Source organism: Mirounga angustirostris, unplaced genomic scaffold, assembly GCF_029215605.1.
Source record: "Mirounga angustirostris isolate CCGP_5_RB_7025 unplaced genomic scaffold, mMirAng1.0.hap1 SCAF_17, whole genome shotgun sequence".
In the NCBI taxonomy this organism is placed as follows: Eukaryota; Metazoa; Chordata; class Mammalia; order Carnivora; family Phocidae; genus Mirounga; species Mirounga angustirostris.
In genome coordinates, this window is record NW_026991725.1 from 48405977 (window position 1) to 48420602 (window position 14626).

Here is a 14626-nt window from a genome sequence, read left to right on the forward strand (position 1 = left end):
CTCGTTGTGCATTCTGTGCTCTTTAGCATGGCTGCTTCCCGCCTCCAGTCATATACACCCTCAAGATCTGTCCCACCACCTCATTTACTCTCTGATTCCATCTGATTCCATCTTCTATACTCTTCCTCTCTTCCCCTCTGCTTTGGCTACACAGGTCTCCTTATCGTTCCTCAAATGCACCAGACATGCTTACACCCCAGGGCCTTTGCACTTGCTGTTCCCGATGCTTGGAATGTTCTCTTGGATATCCACATGGCTCGCTCTTTCACTTCCTTTAGGACTTGACTCAAAAGTCACCTGACAGGGAGACGTCCCTTATCGCATGATCTAAAATTTCAGCCCCTCCCCCCCAATTTCATGTCCTTCTTCTCTGCACATTTTCCCCTTTAGCTGTTATTTATGATATTATACATTTTACTTATCTTGTTTATTATCACACACACAGAGCAAGAAAGAGAAAGAGATACACTATAATATAAACTCCCTGAGGACAGGAATTTTTATCTGGATCCCAGCACCTAGAGCGAACAATGCCTGACACATAGTGGGTGCTCAGTAAATATTTAATGTATTTATAAATTAAGCAACAAGACGAAATGGATTCTATGGCCCCTTCCAACTCTGATTCATATATTCCTCTAACTGCCTTATTTATTCATTCCGCAAATATTTATTGGAGCCCTAGCTGGTCAGAATGACCTGCTCTTCCTTAATCGGGAAGTCAGGACCCTGCTCGGCAGACTCCTAGCACAGAACAGAGGTGGGCCTGCTGATGTCCTTGTTAGAACCCCGCATCCTCTAAGCTAGAAGATGGGATTCTTTAGTGGTGGGTGAGGGTGAGGGAAGACAGCCAGAGAACATAATCCAGGGCACTTGCTCTCAGAGGGTCTTATAGGCCAGAAACAATCACCAGAGCTGCTGGGAGGTGGTGGGGGTTGCTGGGTCAGTAGACAAACTCCTCCCCTCCCCACATTTCTGAGACCCATGGCCCATTGTGGACATGATCCCTTCTGGACAGTAATCCCATCTGGGGCCATAGGTGCCTGGGCTGAAACCAACATGGGGCTTAGGTATGAGCTGGGGGCGCCTTCCTCCAGGATGTGGCCCAGTGCTGTGAACTCCCCAAAGGGGGTGCTATCAACGAGGGACATAAAGGATAGTGGGGAAGGGGAGTGAGTTGGGAACCTTCCACAGGTCCCAGCAACCACAAAGGAATGGAATTCTGAAGGCATGAAGGGCTCTTTGAGAGCAAAGGAATGATGGAAATCAGTCATCATGGTTTCAGGAGGGACCTAGCCATACATAAAAGTCACTGTCAAAGGAAGTGTCCAAGATGCTGGGCTCAGAGCATGGATGGAGGGTTCCAGGTGGAGAACGGCAAGAGGAATGGGGCCGCATCCGATGCATCTTGATGGGCAAAGCAGGGTCTGAGACAGGGCCGGATGAAGGACTGATACCCCTTCCTGGGGCAGGACAAGCGGGGGATAGCTGAGCCCCTAAGAGCACCCCCCCTTCTGGTGCCTGTCCCTCCCATAGCAGCAACCCCACAGCCCCGAGCTCGGAACCTTAGCCACGATCCCACCCAGCTGCCCCAGAGGACCAGAGCCTTTCCCCTCAAAAAGGTCACCTCCCACGGTGCGGGACGCACAGCCCCAGGTGGCATCCTCCCCCTCTAAGAAGTCCTGCATCTGCTACAATGCTTGGCTGGAGCATCTCTAACCTACTGGAGTCTTGGCTGTGTACAAGGGCCCAGGCTGAGTCAGAGAGAGAAATTAGGAAGTAAACAGGTGAGCGTGAGAAATGAATAAAATGCCCACAACAGGAACAGGGGACTAGTTAAATAAATAACAGCACATTCATAGGTGAGAATATGGTGCAGCCATTAGGGGTACATATTTTCCAAAGAAAGCGTTTCCATATGGCGTATTTCCAGTGTTCCAGTGCACATACGCGTGCAGTATATAAAAACTGTATACAGAATTTGGTATCTCCTTTTGTTAAAAAAGCACTGGTGGGGAGTTGGGGCTGGGAGGCGGTGGAATGTAGGTTTGAAGTCAGAGAGATCTGGGTTCAAATCCCGACTCAGTCCCTTTGTATCTGTGTGACCGTGGGTAGGTTAGCAACCTCTCTGTGCCCATTTTGACAATTATATCCATTTCACAATGTCGTTAAGATGTGGTGAGAATTTTGCGATACCTGTGAAGCGTTTAGCGCTGTGCCCGGAACAGAGCAGACGTTCAGTCAACAGCAACTATGATGATGAGCGTCGTCAGTATGATTCAGCAAATAGACCACAATGTTCATTGCTAGTATGTCTGGGTGGGGGGCGTGAGGGATTTTTGTTTCCTCTTTTGGCTTACGTGCATTTTTTTTCCCCCAGATCTTCCTCCTTGAGTGTGTACTCATTTTTGATTGAGGGCAAAACGGTATGAAAATAGAAGAAGCGGGAGGATGAGTCGGAGCGCCGGCGTGGGCTACAGCCAAGGAGGGCTGGGGCAGGGCAGTTACCTTCAGCTTCCTCTGCAGGGAACTTGCATGGCAGGCGTCCCCAAGTGCGGCCTGCAGGGCGTGGGAGACCACGTGGCGCATGCAGGCCTCCGGGGTCTGCTGCGCCTGGGCCGCCTCGATCTCCAGCAGCAGGGCGCTGCACACGGAGGGAGACACCAGCTCAGGATCCACGAAGAGGAACACTCTGAGGGCAGGGGGTGGGGGGTAGGGGGGCTGGTGAGGATGACTACCAGGAGAGGAGCCCCTGGATGGGCACCCTCAGAGCCTCGCAGCCCCCAAGTGTTTTGTTTCTCCAAAAACAGGAGCCTCGAATTCGAAAGTCTAAGAGGGGGATGGCGATAGGGAGCGGTGGGGACTGGGGCAAATCAGAGCAGGCAGGAGCAGCTCGTCCCTGTTGGGGCGGGGGGAGAGGGAAGGCTAGTCTAGAGTCCAGGTAAGCCCCAACCTAAATTCTGCTCCCTCCCCTAGCTCCAGGGCCCACTGATGACATCAGCCTCCAGGAGGGACCCTAAATCCTTCCTGCCCAAATGGGCTCTGGACCCTGAGTGAGCCCCATCTCCTCCCATTGCCCGATCACACCCGAAAGCCAGCCTCCCGCATCTGCTCCCCCTCCCCGCTGCCAGCTCCTCTGGGTCCCTCCACCTCCCTGCACCCTCCGTGAACACCACCTCAAGCTGCCCCTTCCAGTGCTAGCTCAGGGCGGGAGGCACGGCACCCCCAACTCCATCAGCCCCTCTTCCCAACACGACAAGTGGACATTGGCTCAATCTTGCGTAAAGGGCAAGGCACACACAGATGAAAGGCCCACATTCCATCGTGTGCTTGTGGCCTGAGCTATAAATACCCCGAAGCGACCTCTGGCTGCCTGGATGGGTGATGCTGCTTCACGGCCAAGGGCGGGATGGAGGTGGGACGACAGAACTCCAGAGTGGCTCAGGGCTCATGTCACATTCTGCACGGGAGCAGGATGGCTCGGAAGCCCAGCCCAACAAGAAAGACCTACCCTGCTTCCGGTGATCTCCGGAGAAGGCAGGCCCCGCCCACCCTTGAAAATACACCCCACTGCTAGACACATGTCATGCATGGGAAGCTCTGCTGGGGTTCCTCTCCACCCCGCCTGGTCCCCCTCAGTGAGCAGTCACGTAGTCCCAACACCTGGACGGGACAGAAGGCAGCAGTCTTCCTGGGGACACTCACCTCTCCTGGTAGGGGTACAGCTCACTCGTCAGGTTCTGTTCGGCAATGACCAGCCTTTGGTACAGCGTCCCTGCAAAGCAGACCACCTCAGCCAACCAGCCCCTGGTCCCTGACCCCCATTCCTCACCCTCCTCAGAAGGTGCTGGGACTTTAAGGCTCCAGGAACCTTGGAGAAAGAGCAAGACGATGACGCGCTGCAGCTGGGACTTAGCTGGGACGGCTCTTACCTGGGACAGCTGTCTCTGTTTTCAGCCTTATGGCGCAGTCCAAGGCTACTGTGCAGTAGGGGGCGGGCAGGGTTAGCAGCTTCGTGCAAAAGTTGTAGGTTCTCCGGTAGAGCTCCTCCCTGATGCCGGTGGCCTGGGTGGTGGGAGGGAGGAGTCGGGTGCCCAGAGCCCTAGGTCACAGAGGGCTCTGGGCGGGGTGGGAGAGTGGGATGGAGAGGAGGAAGGACGGGCTGACAGCCAGACCTGGGCTCACACCTCCCTCCCAAATGTACACCCCCCAGCCTCTTCTCCCGTCACCTGTAAGACACCTCTTCTCTGACACCCCACTCAAATTCACTATGGTATGGATCCATCTCACCCTGTTCTGCTGGCAAATCCACCCCCCTCACCACCCTTCGGCTCCTCTTTCCTGCAGTGCTCCAGGCTCAAAGCTTGGGTATCCAGTGGGCACGATGCTCGCAGTGCAATGCCCGGGGGCTCCCCTTGCCCCCACCCAGCCTCCTGCCTTGGCCAGAGCCCAGCCCCATCCTGTCCCTGGATTCCAGCAGCCCCTGAACTGCTCTTCGTGCCCCTCATCTCCCTCGCTGCCCACTCCCACCCCCTGTGACTATACTCAGCTCCTGGTTCCTGTTCTCAAGACATTTTCTCCGTGGCTTGTCCATTCTCTGTGCAGGGGTCAGTGATGGCCCCCAGTGCACATAGGAGCAATCCTGAGGACCTCATTCTGGCAGTCGAGACTCTCGTGCATTCTGTGAACTGCTTTCCCCACTTCCCCTCCGTGTATTAGGGAGAGGGCACCGCTAGGGTGGAGAAGCCAGTTTGGGGCTTCCAAGAGTTCTAGGCTCACCCAGGCAGAGACCGGGTGTCCTCTGAGGGAGAGGACAGTGTCTGGCCCTGGGACTTGTGGGGTTCCACGACCCCCCTGACCCTCAGCCCCAGCTCACCTTAGTGAGCACGTACAGTAGGGTATGCAGCAAAGGAATGATGACATGCCGGAGGTCTTCGCTTTCTGCCTGGAAAACAGGGGACCACGGGGCATTTACTGGGCTGGCGCTCAATGGGGGCTCCCCACATCCTAGCAGGATGCAGCTTGGGGGTGTGGGGGTGGGCAGGAGATGGGGTGGAAGGCAAGCGTCCCATCACACCAAGGGGAGGGAAAAGGGCACAGCCTGCCCTAGTAGGGGAGGGGTAGGTGGGGAGGGAGCACAGGGGTGGGAGCCGGCTGGGAGAGCCTGGGGCGCGTGGGGCAACCACGCAGGGCAGGAGTTCATGCCAAGCAGCAGGCCAGCCGCCCCCCCACCCCAAACATGGAGGTGCCTGAGTGCAGCGTCTCCCAAACGGTTGCAACGCAGAGCATCGGGTGGTGTGGGGGATAATTTTGGGTGGTACAAGAACAATTTTGAAACATTTTTAATAGGTCTGCATTTATGTTTATCGGTGTTTTCTGTTCCTGCAAGTGAGGGGTTTCCATGTATGGCCACGGTACAGAGTTTTTGAAATATGCAAAGTCAGGGGAAACCATGGGATCCCCTATAGAAGTACAAGAGGGAGACAGAGCTGCTGAAAATCATGCAGGCGGGCCACAAGGGACCAGAGTTTGGGGGACGCAGCACGATGGGACTGAGGCCCCGCCTCTCTCTACCTCCTCCCCCAACCCATCTGCCTCCCCGCAGCCTGAGAGAGAACCCACCTTTTCCAGTTCTCTGAGCAGAATTCGGACCAGCACCGGACTCTTACCAGGATCTCGCTCGACCTTCTTGTGCAGGGACCATCTCCACATGCCTGGCTAGGACAGAGGGGAGCCCAGCACACAGGCGGGGCAGAGGGCTCTTAGAGGGGACCCTCCTGAGCAGGACCCTGAGCCCTGGAGCCCTACACCATGACTCTGACCAGCCACAGATCCGACCTCTCCGCCGGGCGCCTGGCTCTGGGGGCACAAGGGTGGGCTTGTCACACATGGGGGGATTCTGCTCCACTACCCATCGAGGACAGCAAATTCTCAGGGTGGAAAGGATGGGGACTGTGGAACATTAGTGGGGCGGAGTGTGCGTGTGGCTTATGGGCTGGCTATGTTTGCAGCTCAGCTCCTCGGGCCACATTTCTGGAAGTCGTGCGGGCTCAGAGGTCAAGAGGGATTCTGCTTGCACGGGGAGCTGGGGAGCTGGTTGAGAAAGAGCGGGCGCGGAGGCTGCCTGCTGGCTCTTACCTTGGTTGTTCTGCAGGGCTGGGGCCTGGGTGCTGAGCTCTCGAAGCACTGCCTGCACACTCCGCTGGAGGTCCAGCTCCACATCTGGGCAGCAGGGGTGGGAGGGGGGGAGCACTGAGGCCAGGAGCTTTGGAGCTCAGCGCCCCTGGCCTCACCCTTGCCCCTACCCCTGCTCTCCCTGAGACCATCTTTTGCCCCTTCTATAAGCCCCAAGAGGTGCCCCAAAGTGAGCAGCTTAGAGCGGGCAGCCCACACACGGGTCTGCAATAGAGCCTTTCAATCAGCATCTCCGTGTTCTCTGTAAAACCCACGGTCCCCAAAGCGCCGGAGTGGTCCTGAAACCTGAATAATTACGCACTTTTTAAAATGTGTGTTCGAGAAAAATATGATGTGTTCCCAAGTTTCAAGTCAATTTCACGTCAGATCAGTGCTGGGACAGGAGGTGACAGACTGTCCCCTCATCAAACTTACCTCAGGCTCCGCTAAGCCAACCTTCCCTCCAGACCCCGGCCTCGGCCCCGGTTCTGTCTCCCGCCCGCCTGGCCCAGTTTGAGCAGAACGTTGTTGGCCGGAATCCAGACACCCCATGTCTCCTTGGACAGATTTCCACCCGCCGACCCACTCGCGGTCCATGGGCTTGTAACTCCCCAGGTTTGTGTCATTTGGGACGGAGCCCCATCTCTGTCCCCTGGTGTGAGGTCTAGAATAAAGTCTCCCTGGCCATTGGAACCAGGGTCACGGGATCGTTCTTTCTTCAACTGTGGTCCATTGACGTGGCAAAGTGTGAGCGTGGTACAAGGATGAGCCCCTGACATCGGGAAGCATGGGAGCAGTGAGGAGGCCCCTGGCCCCTCTCCCACTGCAGGGAGGTTAGCTGGCCGGGGTTGGGGGGTGCTCGGGGCTGTGCACCTACAGTCCATCGCCTGGCGCGGGGCCACGCTCCCGGCCACTGTGGCACTCCTCCTCCAAGACTTGGATGCCCTCCAGGCACCTGACTTCAGCTCAGGGCTCCCCAACCGCCCTGCCGAGCCTTTCTTGGTCACAGCTCAGTCGAACGCATTTCCACGAGCTCGTCGACTCTTTCTCCTTCCCTCAGAGCTGGATATCAGTCAGCACCCTCTTTGTATCCCGCCACTGGGCTGTGTCCCCACCTCAATCCCTGCATGGCCACCCTATTGTGAGGTCTGCTTCTTGGAGTCTTCAGACTAAAAACAGGAAGCATGAGAGACACTTCCCGCACCATAAATTCCTCTTTGTGACTGGCTTTCACCAAGCATTTGTCTTCATAGGCAAGTGTGCCTTCTTTGGTTGTCATACAATACAAACCACATGCCTCGGGGGTTCCTCTTTTGCTGCGTTGTCAGGAAACTTACAAAGTGGGGGCCCCAGCCCCAAAACCCAGCTCATCTCCAGGGACATGGACGCCTCCTCCTCTCTGCTCCTTTTTGGTGCTCTTGCTTTATGTTCTACTAAACCTATATCTTAATTCCCTCGCATTCCTTTGGAAGCAGGCAGGATAGAGATCACACATTTTAAAGAATCAGCAGGTAGAATGTGTCTAGCCAAGGCGCTGGTGCTCAGGGACCAGCCCCTCCGGGGCTCTGGCATGAGCTTGGCTAAGTCGGCCAGGGCCCCCCGGCTTCTCTGAAACCCCCACCTTTCTCCTGCTGCTCACTTGGTCCTCCTGGACCTCATCAAGGTCTGTTCCTGAGTCTCCCCAAGGCTGAGAGTGGGCACCTCTTACAACCCAAGTTTCTCCACTGGCCACTCTGCTGGGCAGTGCAGCATTCCCCCACCCCCACACTGGCAAAGAAATCTTTAAGCCTGGCACAAAGGCTGGTCACAAGTTATCTTTCCATCTACCTGTCTCCACCTTGCATGGAGATTTAAGGAGTTAACGCAGGCAGAGTTATTAAAACATTATGTTATGTCTACTTCCTTCTTTTCCTCCTTCCTTCTTTCTGCCCTCCCTCCTTCCCCAGCCGCCAGACCATGGACAGCACAGACTTAAAACTATGATAACCGTGATCTCCTCCCCACCCCCTCACTAGAAGGGCAGCCAAGCTTTTGTCTTCTGAGCCCTGGGTTCCCCTGCCTTGCACAGGGAGTCAAGCTTTTATGTTTCAGAGAAAAATAGAGAAGTTGCCAGTAGCCCCAGGAGACAGCCCCAAATAAAGTTATGTTTTCGAAAGTCTGGGCGGCTGGAACAAACGCTCAGGCTTTGGGCCACATCTGGCTTGCAGACGTGTTTTGTTTGGGCTTATAGAGCGTCTTGGAAAAAAAAAAAATCGAATCAGCTGCCAACATGTACAAATCAGGAGATTTTGCATGAAAGTTTGGGTTCCTGGCATCTCTTGAAAGTCTGTTAACACCAGGAGTGCATTCTTCGCACATGTGGCAATCCACGGGGCTGGGGAGGGGGGCTCCCCCTTGAAACGGGGCACAGCTACTCGGGTTCTTCACAGTGCCCCCTCTCCTTGTTTCGCTCATCGACACCCTGTACCCGGCCCCTTGGGTTTGAGACCCCGGACTCTGGGACTGAGACAACCCAGCTGGATTGTCTCAAAGGGATGGGGATGAAGGCTGCTGGTTTTAGCTACTGAGGACAGTGGCACCCCGAGGCGGGAGGCTGGGTTCCCCAGGACTGTGAGCGCCCAAGAGTTACGGGGACCCAGGGAATGAGAAGGACTGGGGCTGGCTGGGACACAGCCTCACGGGGGTGGCAGAGATCTCAGCTGAATGCAGGCGAGCACTACACTCTGTGCTTGAGGGTCACTGCTGTGGTCTCCCGGGTCACCTTGGCCAGCGCACAAGAATGTCTCCAAAGGAACCCCCTCTCACCCTACGGACCATGCAGACCTGGCCAACCTGTTTGGTGAGGGGGGTGGGCTGTAGCTACAGCGGACTGAAGACCATGGCCTCTTCCCATCATGAAGACTTTATAACGCCTGGGCTTACAAGATCACAAAGACGGGGGAAGCACCCCAAGCGAATGACACTGGAATTTGTACTGACCTTGGAAAATGAGAGCTTGAAGCTGGATTTGATTTGATTAAGCAAAAGAAAGAAACGGGATATTTCTTGTGCCTCGAGCGTCTCAGGGTTGTTCATATACGACATGCATGTCTCTATTATTCTTGACTCAGAACAGCCAATAAATAAATGACATTCAAAATTATTATCTTCCCCTCCATCCAGGAATGTGGGATATTACTATCAGGCATCACATTACTATTAATAACTAACATTTAAATAGCACATAAAAGGCGTACACACAGAGTCTTACGGAGGTGTGGCAAGACAATGTTATGTTGTTGGGCACCTGGGTGGCTCAGTTGGTTAAGTGTCTGCCTTCAGCTCAGGTCATGATCCCTGGATCCTGGGATCAAGTCCTGTATTGGGCTCCCTGCTCTGCGGGGAGCCTGCTTTTCCCTCTGCCTCTGCTGCTCCCCCTGCTGTGCTCTCTCTCTCTCTGTGTCAAATAAATAAAATCTTTAAAAAAAAAAAAAAGACAATGTTATGTGTTCATCAAACTGATTTCAGGTTTGTCCCAGGTCACTGGGAAGACTACATTTCCCAGAATCCCCTACAGGTAGATGGGTACCATGGGCTGAGTCCTGTCCAGTGGAATGCAGTGGACACAATGTATGACATAAAATCCTCTGCACTGGGGCGCCTGGGTGGCTCAGTCTGTGAAGCATCTGCCTTCGGCTCAGGTCATGATCCCGGGGTCCTGGGCTCGAGCCCCGCCTCGGGCTCCCTACTCAGCAGGGAGCTTGCTTCTCCCTCTCCCTCTGCACCTCCTCCTGCTTGTGCTCTCTCTCTCACACATTCAGTAAATAAATAAAATCTTAAAAAAAAATCCTCTGCATTATCCTCCACCGCTGTCTTCCCATTCCTTGGTGACCTTGGAAGACGTGTTGGAGAAGACGGTGCCACAAGCAGGAAGGAGCCTCAGTCCCTAAAGGACTGGAGCCTGGACTGGATGGTGTAGTGGGTGAGACATAAGTATCTGTTGTGCTAATCACCGACATCGGGGTCATTGTTATAGCGGCTAGACTTCTCTGACAGACTCGCGGACGCGCAGAGAGTTTTCTGGAATCTTATCTCATTGGATTCTGAGCAGAGCCCTGGGAGTTTGGCAGGGCAAATACTGTTCTCCCTGTTTTGTTTCGTAGATTCCAAATCAAGAGCTCTTACTCTTGCCCCATATTGCCTCTCCAAACACAGAAGTCAGACCCAGAGGGACCTCGGAGGCTCTGGTCCCATTTGATAGCTGGGCAAATGAGGCTCAGAGGGGAGAGGTGATTTGTGTGAGGCCACAGAGCTGTTGGAACAGAGCTTTCTCTTTGGCAGATGCTCTTCCTCGAAAGCTTCACCCTTCTGTGTGCCCTTATATTCACCTGCTTACCCAGAAAAGGGAGAAGAACACACGTCCATCTATGTGTGTCTGGGCTTTGAATGCCAAAAGCCAATGCCCCAGATAAAGTTGCCTGGAAAAAAAGTCCCAGCTCTCGAGATAGTTCAAGGTCCAGTCTTCGATTTCAGGCCACCTGAAGCTATAGTAGCATTTGGTCATTCCAGCTCTGTGTTGCCCTGTGATCCCAGACAGAACCAGATCTCTCCCAAACATCCTTGTAGGATGTTTGCCTTTTCCCTCCTTCCCCATCTTGGCTACACAGAAGAATCACCTGGAAAGCTTTAAAAGCACTAATGTACAGCCCACCCCAAACCAGTTTAAATCAGATCTTTGAGAGTAGGGACTAATAATGTTTTTGGTTTTTTTAATAGCTCCCCAGGACACTCTAATGGATAGTTAGGGTGAGAATTATTGTCTTGGTGATAAGCTGAGAGTTCTGGACAATTAACCTGTTAGTCAAGGAAGGAGTCAGATGCCAAAACACTCAGAGTTCACAGACGACAATCATCCCTGCATTAAGGATGAAGGTCACAGGGTCAGAATGGCTCCTCCCTGGCTGTCACAGTGGCGGGAGGAGATTCAAAGAATACAATCGGAGAAAGTTTGATTTTTGTTTGTTGCTGTTTCTTAGCTTGTTTTGCAACAGGTATGGCATTCATTCAGAAATGTGACCCTGGGAGCTAGGAAGCAGACACTAGATCTCTAACTCTCTTGGGGTCCAGCCATGACATGAATAAAATCTTCTCAGATTTTTCTATTCCTACTTGTCATGGTTAATTTTATGTGTCACCTTGACTGGGCCACAGGGTGCCCAGACATTTGATCAAACATCCTTCTGCGCATCTCTGGGAGGGTGATTTTGGATGAGGTGAATATTTAAATCACTAGACTGAGTCGACAGATTGTTCTCCCTAATGTGGGTGGGCCTCATCTAATCAGTAGAAGGCCTGCATAGAACAAAAGGCTGACACCACCGCACCCCCTCCCCCCTGCCCCAAGTAATAGGGAATTCCTCCTGCTTGACTGCCTTCCAGTTGGGACATTGGTTTTTTCCTGCCTCGGGACTTGACAGCCTTCATAATAATGCGAGCCAATTCCGTATAATAAATCTCATTCTATGTATGTGTATACAGTAGGATACACTTCCTAACACACCCACAGAGGACCATGGCATCAGGATGGGGAAGGCTGATAGAATAATCAAACTTAGTGCTTCCTCAGCCTTCTTCAGCCAAGGAGTGGAACTGGGAGGTGGACATGTCCATCCAGATGCAAGGGTTACAGGGACACTCAGGTCATTTGGTATCCACAAAATTATTACCAAAGAGGTTGAATTTGTAATTCCTAAAGGATGTTCCCCTCAAACTAGAGTGTTGAGAAGAATTGTCCTTTTCTACTTTCTGGATATCAACCATCCGAATCAGCACCCCCTCCCTGGGATGGAAATGGAAATTTACCAACAAACTCTTTCCGGTCTGTTCTCTTTTGAAATCACTATAAAATCACTAACCCCAGGTCCCGTTTCCTCATGCGAGGTGAGCCATAAAACAACTGAGAGGAACACGTTGGTCTATGTGTGTTCCGATTCAGACCTGGGACTCCCGAGGTAGGTTAGCTCTGTACAGATGGATGTCACTTGGTACACTGGTTTCCATTTCAGAGGATGACCTTTCTCTGACCTTGACATGTTGACCATCTGGACCTCGCGGACTGCCCTTCCAACCAGGGCCGAGGACTTGTCTTGGAATCTCCTGGTGCATAGACAGCTGTCTCGGCATCTCAGCTGCTCACTGAAATCTGGGCTCGGCACCCAGATGCACTGTAAGCTGGAGTCACGTGGCTCACGCTTTCCTTCCATCCCATGCTTGATTCCCCCTTACCACCATGTGGAACAAAGGCTCAGATTGCTCTAAAAATGTTTGCAATCTTGGCCCTGTTTGCAGGGGTGGCTAAGTAACAATAGCATTGGTATCTTTGCGATTTGCCCTTTTGTATCCCTTAAAATAAATATCTTACTTTTCAGGTGCGCTTCTTCTTAACTCTAGAATGACAGAACCCCTTAGGGCTACAGGAAGGTGGGAAGTTATAAACATTTGTAATTTGGGAAGACAGCCCATACAACTGCATTTCTGATCATGATGGAAAAACTCCCCTTCAGAGCTCCCAGGGCAAGCATCCTAATTTTGGGACGTTTCCTTCTGCCCATTTGATTTGGGTGGGTGGGGGGTCATCTGTCACATCTTTGGTGGTGGATATCTGTTGTTTCTTCTGCCCAGCAATCCTCCCTGCTCGTTGTTGTCTTGGTGAGACTGTGGCCCAGGTGCCCTGCTTTGCCTTGGCCTTGGAGTGGGCACAGGACTGAGCTGGCCAATGGACTCTCTCTCCCTCTAGGCAAACCTTGTGCAGATGATGGCCAGCAGGGAAGAACGTGTGGAGCGCTCTCTGAGGTCACTGTCCACCTCTTCCTGTCCTGGTGGTGGGTCCACTCTGTTCCCTGCCCCTTACTGGTGCCTGAGGCTTCACTTTTCCTTCAATGCTTGGCCACTCTTTATTTTTGACAATTAAACTAGTCCTATGGGTTTCTACTGCTTGTATCCAGAGAAACTTTATTGGCACACCTCTCTTCCTAAAACAGCATGGTGTGCATCTATTATTATAATTAAAGTTGGGGCAAAGTAAGTTGGTTTTGAAATATTTAGATTTTCACAGGGCTGGCTCCACCACCATCCTCCTGGTGCAAACCCCAGCTGGTTAAAGACAACCCAGAATATCTCAACACCAGGATTCACGGACTTGCCTGATTCAGATGGAGCTTCTTCTGGCTGGGTGAGGCACTATGACGGTGGGGGTGAGGAGGTTGTGGAAAGGATGCGTGTCTTAGGGATGGTAACAATCTGGTAGCTGCACCTGCGTTGGACGTGCCCTCCCCTTCCCTGGGATCGGGGTCTTCAAGGTCATTAGAGTCAAGCCTCGTGAGGAGTGCTGTGGGTCTTCCTGGGTGACCACTAGGTGATACACATCTTGAGGGAAGGGTCGTCTCTCCTTGCTGTCGCAGGTTGATAGAGCATGAAGAGTCTGGGTTTGGGAAATGAGCTAGACCTTGGTTCTGATCTTCGCTCTGCCACTTACTAGCTGTGTAGCTTTGAGCAAATTACCTAACCTCTCTGAGCCTCTGTTGCCCTTTCAGTAAAACGAGGACAATTACATTGATACTGTACCTCACAAATCCTGATGAATGCACAGGGCAATCCTCAGTGAAATCATTAAGGGCATAGGGCTGGAGCTAGATTGAGGGGGTCAAATATTGGTTTGACTATACAGTATCAATGTATGGCCTTGGAAGTAATACCTGTCCCCTCTGGGTCTCACTTTCTCCTTCTGAGAAATGGGAGGAATGATAACCGTTATCTCATGGGGTCTTTATGAAGACTAAATGAGTTAATATTTGTCAATTGCTTCTATCACTACTTGATAGAGTATAAGCACTAGAGAGGTTTTTGTTAAATAAATGCAAGCATTTGGTGACAGATCTTGGCTATTATTGTCATTATCCCCAGTGTCCAGCTCAGTGACCTGCAAGCAGCTGGGGCTCACACAAGTGTGTGGATGTCCACTTCTCAAGATCTTCTCCCATTTGGGCAGCTGAGTTGGGGGTCGGGGTGAAGGTGAAGGTGGTCTTGCCTGCCCTGGGGGCCTTCTCACCTGCAAGGGAGGCCTACCCTGCGATGCAGCCAGGTGCACTGGACCCCTCTGCCCCCAGTCATACTGACCTGAGCTCTCCATGGGAGCCTGGGGTATGTGTGAGGAGGATGTGGTTGTCTCAGACAGCAGAATGGAAAGTAAAGTGGTTGTTTTTCCGCACAGAGGTGGTTCTGCAAAATAAAAGGCAGTTAGTGTAAGTGGTGGGAAGGTACAGAAAGTATATTTGGGGGAATGGAGAGGCTCCTAGGGGACCTAGGCTTCTAGTGCATTGGAGGAAAGCCTAGATTTATTTAAGAAATTCTTCTATGGTGCTGGCTATGTGCCGGGTACTCTTCTAAACACTTAAATACGATCAACTTTTTAACA

General features: G+C 52.6%; 1 protein-coding gene across 4 annotated transcripts in view; it reads right to left on the reverse strand.

Annotated features, from left to right (window-relative positions):
- PIK3R6 (phosphoinositide-3-kinase regulatory subunit 6) overlaps positions 1 to 14626 on the reverse strand; it is a 54529-nt gene that overhangs the window by 24703 nt on the left and 15200 nt on the right. For 3 of the 4 annotated variants that reach the window (XR_010408766.1, XM_064583660.1, XM_064583658.1), the window contains exons 2-8: positions 14329 to 14430; positions 6139 to 6222; positions 5623 to 5714; positions 4877 to 4945; positions 3933 to 4065; positions 3706 to 3775; positions 2509 to 2692 (exon numbers count right to left, since the gene is read on the reverse strand). Coding sequence is in view for 3 of the 4 variants with exons in the window: in XM_064583660.1 (XP_064439730.1) it covers positions 2509 to 2692; positions 3706 to 3775; positions 3933 to 4065; positions 4877 to 4945; positions 5623 to 5714; positions 6139 to 6222; positions 14329 to 14341 (645 nt within the window). In the remaining variant the exon portion in view is untranslated. Of the gene's footprint in view, positions 1 to 2508; positions 2693 to 3705; positions 3776 to 3932; positions 4066 to 4876; positions 4946 to 5622; positions 5719 to 6138; positions 6223 to 14328; positions 14431 to 14626 lie in introns of all 4 variants that reach the window. The other variant, XM_064583659.1, reaches the window with a different exon arrangement.